The 16680-nt window shown below is 43.1% G+C and overlaps 1 protein-coding gene across 1 annotated transcript; it reads right to left on the bottom strand.

Moving 5' to 3' along the window:
- Positions 1–4044: 4044 nt before the first annotated feature.
- tdrd6a (tudor domain containing 6a) lies at positions 4045–12427 on the bottom strand. The gene is made up of 5 exons (XM_069703044.1): positions 6883–12427; positions 6585–6664; positions 5643–5682; positions 4828–4907; positions 4045–4110 (listed from the first exon to the last, which is right to left on the bottom strand). Exons 1-5 carry the CDS (start codon positions 12425–12427, stop codon positions 4045–4047), a joined length of 5811 nt encoding a protein of 1936 aa, XP_069559145.1.
- Positions 12428–16680: the final 4253 nt, after the last annotated feature.

Raw genomic sequence — 16680 nt, 5'->3', positions numbered from 1 at the left:
ATGTTTCCGGCGGTGCCGCTAAGTGACTGAAAGGAGCCGAAGAGTTGAGCGACGTTAAGAGATCCATCGCGCTGCCAGTCATGTACAGTGTGAGTCCACCGTGGAGCAGAGCACGAGGTCTTTAGTGACAAATAGCCAACATGCATTGTTTCCCGTATGTGATGTCAGAGGATCTGCAAGCCTCTGCCTACCGTTTAGAAATCATCTTTTTTTTTTTTACCTCCAGATACCTTCTAAAAGATCAACGTTTAAAAGCTGAAGTATTACACACTATCAACCGTGTGGACCTTTTTTTTTACCTCGTTTTGTGCGGTAGGCGTGTTCACCTGCTGCTCACCGTCCTCCGTCACAGCTTCAGCTTCCTGTTGCGGCTCTGCGAAAACAAGGAGGATATTATCTGTTTCTGCTATCGCTTGATGGACTTTGGTTTGCTGTCAAACGTGTTTGTACTTGTGAATTTCAACATCAAATGTTAACAGTTTCTGAGCTTGAATTACACCTCGTAGTTGTTTGACTCCGCCGACACGTCCTGCTGTAGTTTATGTCCATCTCTGTCTGGACTCATAACACTCATAATATGTACTGAAGACTGGTTAATAAAGCTGATTCTCATAGAACGCAATGTTGTTGTCATGACAGCAAGACACTACTTCAAAATTGGATGTTCATCCAAAAAGCTAGATTGTAAATGTGGATGCTTCACACAGCTCAGAAGATCTTTACAATCACCACAGTTTCAAAGTGGATCAGATCACCAGTTCATTATCCAGCCAAACGTGAAACATACTCACTCATATTTCATTCTGTTCCTGAGTGTTTTTGCAGAACAATTATGATGTCGCAGTAAAGTTAACCTTTGACCTGTTAAATGTCACCACTTAAATTTTATCCTATTAGACATTTGTTTAAAATTTTGTCATAATTAGCATGAATTCTGAAGTGTGAAAAAGCTGCCACGGCAACCACATCAACACATCATCAGCTTTAAAACAGAGGTCTTCAACAGGGGGTCCGCGACCCCTATGGGGTCCGTAGAGGTACTGCAGGGGATCGTGAAATTTTTGGTTGACTAGACAATTTTTCAGATTTTTTTCCCCCCAATTTGTTTCCCACAAATTTAAATGTCTTTAAATACACATTAACATGAATCCAACATATTGTATTGAATGGATAAATGGAGGCAGAAGATGTTTATCTTTCAGTCAGAAATGCACACGTTCAGCGACACACAGGAGCTCTCTCAAACTGGGCACCGGTTCACTCAGTGAGACTAACCTGGACTGTTCCCTCCAAGCCTCCTGCACACAAAGAGAAGGACCCGCCCCTATCGCTGCTGTGCCAATCACAAGGCCCAGTTTAATATAAAACACAATTTTATACATATATATATATATAGGAGGGGGTCCCTGCTCCATCTCTCTATCAGTTTGGGGGTCTTCGGCCTGAAAAACGTTGAAGACCCCTGCTTTAAACCAATCGGGGCGAAGCTGCGTCGTCACCGAGGTGGTTGTTAGTCAGTGCAGCCAGAAGAGAGCAGCTGCAGCGTCGGACTCAGAAAATTGCAGTCGCCCTGCTCCCGCCGGGTTTTAACGTCACGTGACTTTGGGAGCTCTCGCAGCACCACACGGACAGAATTTCTAACCATGATGCATTGCTGTAACTCCAGCATTCATCATATTAAGTTAGCGCTGCGCTGAATTAAGTCAACACATCGCTTGAGATGTGGCCACAAATGTGTTTTGTGAGGTCGCGGTGACCTTTGACCCCCCCCCCCCCCAGAAAATCTATCAATCAGTTCATCAATGAGTCAACGTGAATGTTGTTGAAGAAAGTCATTGGAAGTGTTCCCGAGATGTCATGTTCATGAGACGGGAACACTGAAAAACGTCTGAGGAGCACACGTGTTTGACAGTTACTGAAATGTTTAATTGGAAATTCATAATCGCAAAGCACTGCTTTCAAATTGTGCCGGTCATGATGTGTGATACCTTTGCAGAAGTCTGTTAAACAGATGTCTCCCACCAGACAGATCACCTCTTCAACCAGGTTTCTCTGAACAGCAACACAAACAGACGTCACTCGTCACAGTCGAGATGCTTTCGCTTTTTACTCGGGGAAAATAATGAGATCTCTTACCAAATCTGGAGCTGGAACTGTGCAGGTTCGTGGCTCAGTAACAGACGGCAGCGCTGCGAACACGGAGGCAAAATAAAATATACTTTAAAGGATGCAAACAGATGAAGTGGTAAAAACTCCCAATGTGTTCAGTGATCCAATCTGACAGCATCAAGATGACAAACCAGAACATTTCTCTTCATCGAGAGTCAGAGTCTCGTCTTCAGTCATCAGGTCCTCCTACAACAGAACATCCTGCTGAGTCTGCATGTTTCTCCAGTACGGACCAGCTACAAGACATCTTCATAGCAACGACCATTTTTGTACTCGAAACTGGTTTACGCAGCTTTTATGGTTTTCCTACCTCGTTCAGGATGGAAGTACACGGCACCTCATCCTGCAGGGAAACGGCTGCCGTTTCCGTTTCACCCGCTGAAGGAGTTTCTGTGAAGAGAATCTCAGTCTGTATCTAATGTTCATCCTCAGTGAGGAATGAGAGGAAACGGGACGTGAACAGTGAAACTCGTCGGTGCCAGCTGCCCGATCCTTTCTGCACATGCTCAGAAGTTACCGCCTGCGTACAGTTGAACATCTTTTATGACGCTGCCGGATCCATTTCACGACTGCAGGATATTTGTAAAGGGAAAGGCAGGCTGCCGCCACCAGTCACAGCGGGAGAATCTCTACGCTCTTTAGAAACAGCTCAATAAGAATCCTCCCCAGCAGCCGTCATCATATCTCTGGATTTCTGTAGGAGTGGTGACCAAAAGATCCGACTTGGACCGTTCTGTCGGCCCGGTTCTGCTAAACGGTCCATCGGTGGATCGCTTTTATTACAGCTTGCTTCTCAAAATGTACCCTCATATTTTGTTTTATTAGCGTAACAATAAGCTAACAGTATCTGTTATTGCTCGTGTGCTGGGACATTGGTATTAAAAATTACTCACCAAACGATTCGTTCTGCTCCTGCAATTTAAGAAATTGCACCATTTTAATGTCAAGAAATACAATTAAATGAAAAAAAAAAAAAACAACATTCTATGAATGAATATTAAGATACATATATTTTAAAACAAACAAGTTTTTTATACAACATTAGTATCGTATACCTCCTGTGAGTCTTCAGCTAACGTTTCATGCAGATCATCTTGTACCAGAGGATCAACATCTCCTTCAGGAACCTTTAGAGAAAAAAAAAAAAAAAAAAAAAAAGTGATAAATTGACTTCAGTTTTGAACTAAAATGAAACCACCAAGTCCGTCCCTCAGCGCAAAACCCTGCAGCTGCTTATACTCAACAAGAGGAAACTCACTGTGATGTAAACGTCCGTTTCCTGTGCTGTTTCACTGCTCAGGCCATCTTCTGTTTCACTGCTCACGTCTCCGTCATCACTTGGCTCCTCTGGATACGCAGTGCAAATAAAAAAAAAAGAAAAAGAAAATCACTGATGAAGCAGTACATACCAGGTGAGAAATAAGACAACATCTACTGTTAATTACCCTGAAGCAGTGGTGTGATAAAAGTGATAAATGTTTATTCCCAGTTAGTCTGATACCTGTGCAGACATCCGATGAACGGGTCTCTTCAACACAACAGCTTTCCTCTCCGACCTCTTCATCCTGAACACAAACTGAAAACTCAACTCTTGATGATTCAAAGCCATCATCGTGTGTGTGTGTGTGTGTGTGTGTGTGTGTGTGTGTGTGTGTGTGTGTGTGTGTGTGTGTGTGTGTGTGTGTGTGTGTGTGTGTGTGTGTGTGTGTGTGTGTGTGTGTGTGTGTGTGTGTGTGTGTGTGTAAGTACATTTGGAAACATTTGCAGCTACAACTTGTGGTCCAAGAGAGCAGATGAGTTATGTATTTATAGAGTATACCACAGCAGCATGTTTCTGAAACATCAAATTAAACATGCCAAGCGACGGCGAGCTGGTTACCGTTGGTGGAGCGAGAGCTGCGTCGCCGTGTGGTCGAAGTGTGTCGCCGTCTTCTGGCCGCGCTGCACACACAAACACAGACACACAACTATCACACCGCACAAAGATAGATTAGGGCTGTTGTGCATATATATGAATAAAGGCAGAGAGACAGACGGCCATCTTCTACAGGCATGAGAAGAGATTAGAACAATTTACATGCTTTCATGTCATCAAACTTTTCCTTTTATTTTCCACTACTTGCTAAACTGTTGTTAACAGATGTGGTTCATGTTTGTGTTTCTGCATTTTAACTGACAGTGCAGGATGTTAATATTTACTAGGAGGAACCTGAAAAGTGTTAAAACATTAATTCAATATTGTGAAATGATGCCAACAGACCTGAAAGTGTCTCCTCTTCACTCGCCGAGTCCTTCTGAAAAAGAACACATTAGTTGACCATTATTTGTTATACAAATAATTGCATTGAACAATTGAATTGTGTTTTTCTGTTCATTTTCTGCTACTATTACTGTACAAGTCTAATCATAGTTTAATAATAAACAACTTATGAAGAAGAAAAGCCATTTACTGGCTGTGGTGTTCGGCTTTGCAACTATGAAATCTGTTAGTTTCATCCAGCTGTTATTAAACTGATGAAAGGAAACGATTCGAAATGATTGCGATCAGGCGAATGTGTCATAATTGTGACGACTAGTAAATGGTGACGTTGATATTCACCAATCAAAACAAAAATAGCAACAGTTAACCTCCATACAGGCGCTCTATATCCATATTACCTCCATTTGTTTGGTGACACATGGCACCTCTTCCTGTGTGAAGTCATCTCTAGCCTCAGTATCTTCCCATGTGGGGACATCTGTGGGGACAATCAACATTCGTTGTTCTGAAATACAAAACGAGTGAGTTTAATTGCCAGCGTCTGGATCCTCTCTATTAGTGACACTTCAGTCTATACAACAACCAACATACAAAGGTCTCCAATATTAGAGTCAGATTAAGATCCATATTGATGAGATGAAAACAGTTTAGTTTGACTTCATTATTTTCTAAAAATCTTGTATGTCAATCTTTTGTGTATGCAAATACTTATGTCTTGACATTGTGGATGTTTGAATGCATTTTGGATTTAAAAGCAGTGTTAAAGTTAACGTGTATAACTTGAGGTGTCTGGAAAGCTACGATTCAGCGAAAAACCTCACGAAGCCACTTCTCCACAATCCCAAAAAAGTCTGTCGCAACTTTCATATGCAGTGATATTCACCCTCACGGTGATGTTGAGAAAGGACATTAACACACTCGAACCACGTTGCAAAACATTTTAGTGATGTGTCAAATCCCACACGTCTTCAGGTCACTCGTCTTCTGATACATGCTGCATTTATTTCGTGTGATTCCCAATCACTTTCGATTATTTCACTAAAGTTTTGAGAGGCAGTCACATCAGTCATCGGGACCTTTTGAAAGCACCGGGAATCGGAAAGTGAATCGATTTGGGAAATCGGTGGCAAAATCCAGACCGAGGTATGACCTTTACCCTTTCACCTCAAATCTCTCCTAATCGAAGCAAAAAAATAAAATAGGAACCACTAACCACACAACGGCAGCGCAGGAAGCACCAAATCAGCCTGAACCTAGAAGAGGACAAACATGATCACACAATGAATAAAACAATGTCCTTGTGAATATTTGAATCAAATGGCCTGATTTCAGTTACAGGTATGACATCTCTCTAAATGAAGGCTGGGCAGAAAAGTGCATGATCATGGAGTTGAGCTCATTACATTTAACATACATAACATCTCCTTCACTTTTTTCTTTTTTTTTTTGCTGGTGAGAGTGACAGTAGTGAATAAAGTGTGTGATATAAAACATAAACACGATGATCGTTGTTTAGTTCTCAACTGCTCATTAATTCAGCCTCGCGCACAAGGCCACAGTCCATTTACCACTATGTGCGTTTCTTTTGCGTATCTCCAATTATTACCAATTATTTCGTGGCTTGAATGCTTATATATAATATTGCGTAACAGTTCTGCCCTACATGTACACATCTCATGTTATTCCATTGTGCAACACGTTTGAGATCAGAGCCGTCCCACAAACACGCTCAGTCAGGATCACAGCCTCTGATTGGACGACGGACTGAACCGAAGGCATCATTGGATTGTTAATCATTTTCTCATGTTCTCAAATGGAGCGCATGCGTGACCGACGGCACAGTAGTATGTTGGACATTTGCAGCAAATCTCAGCAAACCTCTAAATGTAAAAGCTAAAAGGAAAACTTTGGTTTTCTTGATTTGTTCTCCTTTTTTTTTTATTATTGTTTTGAGCCTTTAAAAACGGTATTCGTTGTCTCGTGCAGACCAGCACTCTCCCTTGGAACAACAGCTTCACGGGGAACTTTTTCATCAAATCATCCAAATCTACCCATATGTATATTTAGAAGCAATCTCTAGTCATAGAACATGAACTTCTTTAAAACCTCTTACATTATCAGAAGCATAGTTTAATATATTGTAGTCATAATGTACCATTCTCACTGCCGTCGTACGGGTCAGAGGAGTAACCATGGCAACAGAAACTTCTCCGTCATCCGTTTCCTTGGCTGGATCTGAAAATAAAAACAAATATGAAATTAGTAACTTACAACAGGTAATTGTTGCCTTCAGGTAAAAAATTTTACCCAATTGTACAAGCAAATCTTTTTTTTTTTTTTTTTTTTACATGGGTACTATTCAGATTCATCCATTTTACTTTTACTTGCTTTATTGACCTGAACATTTTTTTTTATTAATTTTTTTTAAAAAGGAGAAATGATGTGTTGCTTACCAGAAACATTCATGATGTCAGAGCTGGAGCAGGAGGTGTTCTCCTCTTCAGGTAGGGACTCTTCGTCAGTTGTTATCGTCTTGGACTCGTCCACTGCCTCTTCAAGGTTCTCATCCGATGTAGAATTGACGTCATGTGACCCAACGGTGTCCACCACCGAAGCGCTCTCTTCTTCAATGCCTTCGCCAGCTTCCACATTCATGTTGCAGCTCAAGGCTGAAACGTGGCTGTCATCTTTGTTATTGAATGAAGGTGCCGTGGTTTCGTCTACACCGCTGTTGCTTGGCAAAATGTTTTTGGGACACATCGCCGTGATGGGGACAATGTTCCCCTTCTCAACAGAAACACATTCGTCCTTTGGAGATGTAACAGAAGACTCACTATGAACCAAATCTTCAGAGCGCTCGCTGCTCTCTGGACTATTTGCTAAATCTGGGACGTCGTCTGCTGTGCGAGAGTCAGCGGGATCGTCACCGCCGTGCTCTTCAACGTGGCCTCTCTCGGGGTGAACGCAGACAGCAGGTTGCTCCGGTTGGTCCTCGTCCTCAGCCGAGTCTTCCTGCAGTTGTGTTTCGGATTCGGCAGTCAGTCCAACCGCATCAGGCTCGTCTTCTTCCGTGAAGCACTTCCAGCAGATTTTCATCCCCTCATTTATCTCCTGGCCTTCACATTGCAACCGCACGACCCACTTGATTTTTCCTTCTGCGACCGTTTCTTCAACGACCGTTAGCTGTAATAATTTGTCCGTCGTAAGTTTGGACAATTCATGTGTTGCGCTGCTGTCCCACGAGCCACATGTGGTGTCAAAGCCTACAAGCCCACATAAAAACGCCTGCGGGGGAATCTCCAATAAAGGACGGGGCATTTCTCTCACTTCTGTAATGTTGACTTGAGCCTCGTTTCCATAGTCCACGAAGAGAACAGACAGCTCGTCTCCGTCTTTGTCCACGACCTCTGCTCGGTGCCAAAGCTGATCGTCCGAGAAGAAAGCAAAGCACGGGGTGCCGGGGAGGAGAGCGCCCGGCTCCATACATCCGTGATCCTCAACTTCTGAGATACTTGACAGTATCTTATCGAGTTCCTCCGAGTTGGCAGGCTGACACCAGAAGGTGTGATCTTCATTTATGGTTGTGATGTAGACCAGCTGATCCTCTAAAAGGTCTTGCAGACTGTAGCGTAGCAAGCAGGTGTTCAGTCGTGGTCTCTCGATGCTGTCCGTGTCCGAGGTCTGGGCTGGCTCCTCCTTCGCTTGTTCAACTTTCTCTGCAGTGATTTCGGGACATTTTGTCGCCACCCGACACACGACATTCACATCGTTGTCCTTCAGGCTGACTTCCCACACTGGTCCCACCTGCCTGTTGAACTGGCACTTCAGTACTCGTTCTCCACAGCCGCCGATGTCTTCTTTGAAAGCTGACAACAGTTCTGGATCAAGCGCTCCCTCACTTCCAACAACTGCAGCGTCGCTCAGCATACAATGTGTGCTGTAAGCAGGAAACTGCAGGAAGGACTCCTGGAGTCGCCCAATCTTGGAGATGGGCGTTGACTCGGCGTTTCCAAAATCGACGAACTCGACGAGAGCTGTTGTGTTGCCGTGGATTTCTCTCACAACTGCTCGGTACGACGAGGAATCATTTGTGAACTCTGCTTTAACAAGATCACCTGGCTGCACATCTGTGATATCACTGGTGTTTGGGTTTGATTCGGGATCATTGAGCTTTTCCACCAGGGAAAATATATTGTTCTCTTCGCTGACAAACTGCACGTAGAAACTCGCGGGGCTGTTGCAGTGTGACACATAAACATCCGCTGTCATTCCACATGTGATGGATTTTGAGGGCAGGTCTGTGAGTTTTGGGTTTTTTCCAGCCTCGCTTTCCTTCTGAGATTCAGTGCCAGATGATTCTGACTTGTTGAGCAGTTTTGGGTCTTGGGGAAGATTTTCTTTTCTTGGCTCAGAAACATTACTTGGCGTCCTGCCACACCTTTGGTGCGGAGGTTTGTACAGCTCGATAGCAGCCATTTTGACCTTCTGACCAATTTCAGAAACGGGCCTCTTTGGACGTGGAGGACTTGGGACGGCGAGATCATTTTTCTTCAGGGCTTGTGTATGGTCGTCCGTGTCTGTGGCTGGTGTTGGGACAGCTTTTGGTGTCTTCGGGGTAGGATTCGCTGTAGACGGAAGCGTTTTCCGACCTTGGCAGACGACCTGGTCAGTTGAGTTCATCTCGATATGAAACCTTTTCTTGATCTTTGCATTGAGCTGAGCGTGTCTGCGATACAGCTCAACCAGCAGTTTCCCGTCATGTTCTCTGGCAACAACTAGTGCTTGGAATGAAGATTCTGTAGCGTGTATCTCAAACCAAGTGTTCACCTCACTGGGAACATCAACAGGGATATCAGAGAGGCCACAAACAAGTGCTTGCACTGGCACAGACATGATGTCATTTGCTTCTCTGGGAACTGGGAGAAGGTCAGATTTCTCCACCTCAATAGTGTCACCATAATCCACAAAGTGAACCACAATTGCTGGTTTTGTGGCCTTGATCTGTCCCCTGTACCACTGCCCGTCAGTGTACTTTGCAAAACACAAAGTCCCAAACACTCTCGGAAGCTTTGCATTCTGAAGCTGATGGCAGAGATCGTTCACTTTCACCATGAGATCTTTCATGACATTAATGTTCTTCTCCAGCTGGCAGTAGAACTTACCGACACCGTTCACACATGTAACGGTGATCCGTTCCTCCGTCCCAGTTTTGACGTTGTGTGTCGAGTAGTAGTATGTGTCCAGGCGGAAAGACGGTCTGGCGGCTTTCTTGGGAGGTGCACTTTTGACCAGATTGACCATACTGGTGCAGATACTCTCAAAGGGAGTTTCTAGTTCCACAATGTTGAATACAACCTTCTGGTCACTGTACATGACAGCATATATGGTGCACTTCAAAATCACAAAGCTGGATGCCGCAATGTCGACAAAATTGTGGAACCTCGCTACTGCTTCTTCATTCCACTCATTTATGGCAGATGTGGGGTCAATGGGGTTCAACAGACTGCATCGAAAAGCTTGACCATGAAGGGTGAGGAATTCTGGGCAGATCCTCCTCAGGTCAAAGAGGGAGACCGTCTCTGTCTGGCCGTAGTCCACGAACAACACGTCCACAAGAGGGGTTTCGTGTTTGTGAATCACAAGTGCCCTGTACCACATTCGATTTTCAGGGTGGCGAGCAACACAAGCCGTTTCCACGTTGGGCTGATACTCGCTGTTCGCATAATGAGCCTGTATGTCATGCATGAGCGATTTCAAGTGCCCAGCCTGTTGTGCTAGCTGGCACCAGAAGTCATTCGGGCTTTTAATGTAGGACACGCTGACATCCAGGATACTTCCGATCGGAAACATATGCTCCCTGAAGGTAGAGACTTTTCTTTCGTTGCTGGCGAGGCCAGCTGGGTTTTGGCTCTGAAAAAACATTCCACTGTTCCTAAATACACTTGGGAAGACTACATCTGGATGTTGTGAGGGAGACGTGTACGCAGTTTGCACAGTAGCTTTGGCCTGCTTCTCTATTTCAGCCCTTTCAGCAAGACCAGAGCTACACATCAGCGTACCGACATCTTGTTCTCCTTGTGCTTCACGATCTGTTAGTTGGACAACATAGCCGTCCTCGTATTTTGCCGTCACGTGTACATTTAGTTCTTTATCCGTGACTGTGTTGATGAAAAGCTCGGAGGCACTTTGACTCCATCTCCCGTCTTTCGGTTTGACACCAGCCAGGGTGCATTTCAGTGCCAGTCGTGGCAGTTTTTTCAACTCAGCTGGAAGCGTCCTGATGTTACTCCTATCAACCACCTCAGTGTTTCCATAGTCGACAAAGAACACTTTGAGTTGTGTCTCCTCAACTTCAGCCACAGTTGCTCTGTAGAAGTCACTATCTTCAGCCCTGGCAGCACAGTAGAGTCCAACAGTTGGATTTTTCACTGCATCTTTACTTGCTGAGTCTTTGTACAGATGGTGCATACTAGCCATCAGTTCACTCAACTCCTTGGTGTAGTTCTGTGTTTGGATCCAAAACTCTGATGGATCGGATGCGTCCTTAACAAATGCCACGTGTGAGGAGGTCGGAGAGAGATCCTCAGCAGGGAACTTCTCTGCTGCTGCTGCTGCTTTCTTGTCTTTTTCTTTTACAGCCTGTCCAGGGGGTAACATATTTCTATCAGTTCGTTGTTGTTGGGCTGGATGCTGGCGGCTGGAAGCTGTGCTACGAATGGCATAATCTCCAAGAGTTTTCTCACACTCCAGCAAACAGTTCTCCTTGGATCCAAACAAGTTGTTCATGTTTATGTTGTCATCCCAATAGAGTGTGACATAGTGAACACCCTCAGAGATGCTTTGGTACTCAAATTTGGCAATCACTGTCTTGTACAGGAGGAGTGACCTGAGATAGTCGATCTGGTTGGTTGTCCATCCCACCCCTTTGTCGATGATTCCATGGAGGGAGCAGATGTAAGTGACAACTGGCATCCTGAAGAACTCAGCTGCCAGCGTCCTCACGTTCTCCACTTGAACAAACTGTTTTGTTCCATAGTCAACATTCAACACTTCCACAATTTTATTGGCTGGGAAAACCTGTTGTAGAACAGAGCGGTACCACTTGCCATCACTTCCTCTTGCGGCACACGGAAACCCAATCATGTCAGCGCTTATAATGCATTTGGACGTTCTGCCCTCGCAGCTCTGTGTGATTTGCTCTGACAGTTTCTTCAACTCTTGTGAGAAGACCTTCAACTGGCAAAAAATCCTCTGCGGATTTGTCACTTCTGTGACGATGACGGTCTCCACTGTTCCTCCCGGCAGCTCTGGGAAGAACAGCTCCTGCTTGAGCTGTCGATCACCTGCTGCCATGGAGAGCGGCTGTATCTGATCGGCTCCACCGGGGGTCTGCAGTGACACGAGTACAGAGTTCTGGAACTTGTCTGGAGATATTTTCTTGGCAAATCCCATCTCGTACATTTGTTTGGATATGTAAGGCATGTTCAGGAGGAACGTTCTGTGCGGCACTAGTACATCTTGCACATGTGCCGCCACAGTTTTTCCAGAAAGAGATTTAAGAAATTCAAGAGCCATTGGAGACCATCTGTTCTCAAGTGAGAGTGGTAAAACATTAGCCAGCACACAAAACTCCACTTCAGGGGGCAGATGAAAATGCTCTTTCTTACCCCACGCCAGCATACTTGTGGTGGCGCTGCATGTCATCCCTTTGTCAATGAGGAACACGGTGTATTTCAACCCATTTATTGAGACTATGCGGGCTCTGTACCAAATACCATCTATCTGAACCAAGCACTGGTCACCTGGATGTCCTTCCAAGTCTTGAAATGTGTTTCTGGGAGACTGGATGTCTTCAGCCAGGCGCTCATAATATGTTGTCTTGTCCTGGCTAAATTTCCCCCAAAATTCCACGAGCACACACAAGGGATTGAGGTGGACCCTCGTAATGAGAATTGTTACATTCGATCCTTGTGTAGGGAGTCCAGGAATTGAAGACATTTTGGCAGTTTCTTCAGCTACCCATGAGTTGTCACCTCTCATCAACACTGGTGCGCAAGCGCTGGACGTTACCTGGAGAACACACAAGCACACAAAATACACACATCGAAAGAGCACATATAAAACACAACATGGACACTCAATTCTACAATTCTTGTTCACCTGCATTTTATCAAATTTGATCAGGATCTTCAGCATCTGAATAAAGTAGTTAAGAGTAAGATGTACCAATGGAAGTTTTTTCAATCAGACTTGGCACAAAAAAAACTTGATCGGGACATCCCAGCCTACAACAGCACAGCATGACAGAAGAAAATGTGGTTGTATTGATTTGTAAGTGTTGATGAAAGATCCCTTAAATCCAGTCTGAGAAATGAATCCAATGTGTTTTACAGTTTACCAGATGACAAAACTGGATTTAACAACTGCTGTGAAAATGATCACAACAATTGTATCCTCAATTGAAATAGTTACAAGGTACAAAGTAGAACCGAGACACTCACATCACAAAGTATTATATCAGGAATGTACTATATATGAAGTCTGGGATCAGGCTAGATTCCTACAGCAAAGTCAAATACTAACGCACACTGTCTTCTGCTTTTCATGGTTTCTCCCATGTGGTTAGTTGAGGTGCCACATCCCAAAATACTCACAGTCAGCTTTGTTTTTTGTTGTTCACTGGAGATTACAAAGTAAATCTTGATCAGAGCAGATGAAGTGGCAAATCTGAAAACATGAAGCACACAGCACATAAAAAAAAAAGAAAAAAAAAAAGAAGTAGAAACTCAGAAGGACCATGTTCACCAATTGCATGCGGTTGAATACTGTAGAGTACTGGAACAAAGAAGCTGCATATTAAAATAATAATGTTACAAGCAATTGCGACTGCCACGTATAATTCATGTCGCAGCTATACAAGTGCTGTAATACCTCCAAAGTCAAAATCAGCCTTTTATTTATGCTCTTATATTATCAGAAAGACCACAGCGTGAACATATTGTCATCGCCATGTTGATTTTCAGTTACTGTCATTAAAGCCTCTCATCAATCAAACAAAGAACCGCTCTGCGGTGAACCTTACAATGTGTCTGGGTTTACACATTTTCACTTGTATGTCGTTTCAATATCTATGAATGATGTCTGTAAACTGCTTGCAAACGAAATTGCCCCCTTAGGGATTATAACGATTTACTCAATTCATAAACCGCATCATTATGTTAAAGTATGTTCATTTTTATTTAACAATGGGCTGAAATAAAAACAAATATTTCAAGCAGTGCAAAAAAAAAAAAGGCCATACTGGAAAGCAGAACTTACGTGTTACCTGATACTTGCACATTGAGGGGGGAAAAAAAGACTATCGATACCTTAAACACAGGTGTTCAATGTGAAAACGGTGATTTCTCACCGTATTTTACACTTTGACACCACAAAACAAATAGTTTGAAGAACATCTGGGACTACACGTTTTTGTTTAAGAGTAAATAAAATGAATTCGACTGAGTGTCTCAAACATAAAAGCTCGATTGACAATAAATTAGCCTCGATGCAACTGTTGTGTAGCTAACCCACTAGCTTAAACTCCTCACCAATCGGGTTTTCTGTCATCGTACAGACAGATATCCGCACATCATCCCAACACGTCGTTATTATTTACTGTAGCAAGCCAAGCCGAGCAAAACGTTCATACACGAATTACACTTTGTCACGTCAACGCGACGGATTTTTGTTAAATGTCGATTACGTTCAAATGTCGCCGAGTCGAATTGGCGAAGTTGAACGCCATTAGCGTCGCAAACAGACAAGTGATGTTACAGGTGTCAGCTGATGAGCACGAGAACCTCAAGAGGGATATTTTGGCGCAAAATAACTCACCGGTTTTTTTTTTTGTTTGTTTAACTGTGGCGGTCCGAGTCTCCTCCACTCAGGACGACCGGCGTACAAACTCAACGTCAGACCGGCAGGTCCGCGCGCAGACGTGCGGCGCCAACACTTCTCCGACTATCCAAACGTTGCGAACTTTAACCGCAGTAAAAAAAAATGTTAGTCCAGATTCAGTGTTCTTCTTCTTCTTCTTCCGTGTCCTGTCGTATCAGACTGCCAGCTCAACTGCTTCTGAAAATATTTTAGTGCGCCCACGACGTGTAGAAACCCCGCAGCCAGTAGACATTAGTGACGTAGGGCTCAAATTAACTAGCCTAACATACCGCGCACGTGCCAAACGGTTTCCTCCCCCCACATAGTTTTTATTTCCTCCCGGAACTTTTCGTCGTTGCAGCAGCCGAGTAAAAAAAGCATCACTTCAACCACACGTGACTTTTTTTTTTTTTTTTTTTTTTAATTGTGGACGCAATTCAGAAATGTCACACAATTATAATTTTTTTTCATAAATTATATTTAATCTTGTGAGATTAAGGGGAGATTGAATCTGACTAGCTGGTTTTAAACTAACAGCCGATGGTTTCTTTACATGTGATGATATAATTTTGGGCTCTTTAATGATTGAGATGCTGGATGTTGATTAACTATATTTTTCTGCTGCAAAACGTTTGTGTCTCAGGACAGCTCCAAACTTTATCATCTTCCAACATGGTGACCTTTACTGCTTTGAGGAAAAATGCAGGGAGGCTTCAGCAAGGACCTTAAACCTGTTGAAAACAAGTTATATGCTCAGTATCCGTCGACATTTTTGTTTTTGGCAGAAAAAGCAAACTTATTATGTAGTTTTAAAAGCTTTTTCTATTCTAAACTCTCATTCTAAATAACAGTTCCATGGAGCAGTCAGTTTCATGATATGAACTTAATCGCTTAACATTTTTTCTTTTCATGTATGAACCACAACATATTTCAATAACGCACAAAAAAGTAAAAGCAGATGTAGACGATGCAGTATAAAAAGCATGTAGCCTATTAAAATACATATATTTCTTTTGAGGATTGAGTCCTATAACTTGAACAAAAATGTGTGAGAGCATCACAAAGATAAATTTATTCTCATCTATTTGTTGTAACTGTTAGTGTCTTTGTGTGAATGAATGTCTAATAAATTACTCAAGCATGTTTTGTTTCAAGTACTCACTTTCAAAAGAGTGAGGAGGAAAGTGTTGCACCAGGAGTTATTTCAACAGAGTGCTTCCTCTATACACAAACAGCAATGTGCATGCAGTTAGAAATAGTAGGAACATTACATTACAGCCAAAGTAATCATATACATATTTGAGGAGTCAAGCAGTGGCATGATGCAGTGGCATTGCAAAAGATTTTGTGTCATTAAAGTGTAATTTTAATATATATTTGAAGCTTGATTAAACAATGCACAACTTATTGTTTGCCTCACAGAATCACTGTATGACAAACAATAGTAAAGTTGATCATTTCATCATATGCTAGAGACCAGCCACACAAACTATTCTGCAACACCATACTTATCACAACAAAGCACACAAGCAAAGCAACAAAACACATCTAATAATGTCAACAGAACAGTGCAAATGCTGAATATTACCTACTACATGTATTTCACACTGAGATAGAAGGTCCAAGCTCCAAAAAGCAGTTGTAAAAGATAAAACACATCTTATTAGAGCTGTATTTAAACTTTACAGCTTGTTTTCTTTGTAAACAGTCATTTATGAAGTTATGTGTGGTTTTAGCCTCAATCTAGACCAGGGGTGTCAAACATACGGCCCGCGGGCCGGATCCGGCCCGCCAGGGGGTCCAGCTCGGCCCGCCGCATGACTTTGCTAAGTGTGAAAATTACAGAAAGACATAAATTGCATTTCTATGAGAACATGGAGGTTTATGAGTACAAACGGTTTTTTTTTTTGTTTTTTTTTAATCGATCCAGTAATTGCTTCAAAAACAGCGTAAATGCGACGTCTGCTCCGGAGGAAGAAGCGCTCGGTGCTCGCTTTGTGACACGTTTGACGTCAAACGCGTCACAAAGCGAGGGAATCTGCAGAGGAGAGCCCAGGCAGATAAACAATGGGCTGATGTCTGAGTTTTTGGTCTTTATGTTTCTAGTTTATTGTAGAAAGACCTTAAAACAGGGTTTATCATCCAAAAACCTTCACCAATGATTTAAACATAGAGAAATATTGTCGTTATGTATGCGTTATTATGCTATGATTTTACTGGTCTGGCCCACTTGAGATCAAAGTGGGCAGTGGCCCCTTAACTAAAATGAGTTTGACACCCCTGATCTCGACTGTCTTTCCATTCTTGAGAACCACTGGTGGATAAGTGCAGTA

Source organism: Brachyistius frenatus, unplaced genomic scaffold (genome assembly GCF_029030835.1).
Source record: "Brachyistius frenatus isolate BFR_SWC_R1_liver_20210118 unplaced genomic scaffold, ASM2903083v1 Contig_44, whole genome shotgun sequence".
Classification (NCBI taxonomy): domain Eukaryota; kingdom Metazoa; phylum Chordata; class Actinopteri; family Embiotocidae; genus Brachyistius; species Brachyistius frenatus.
Note: the sequence above shows the minus strand (reverse complement) of the source record. Positions and strands in the feature narration are given on the sequence as shown.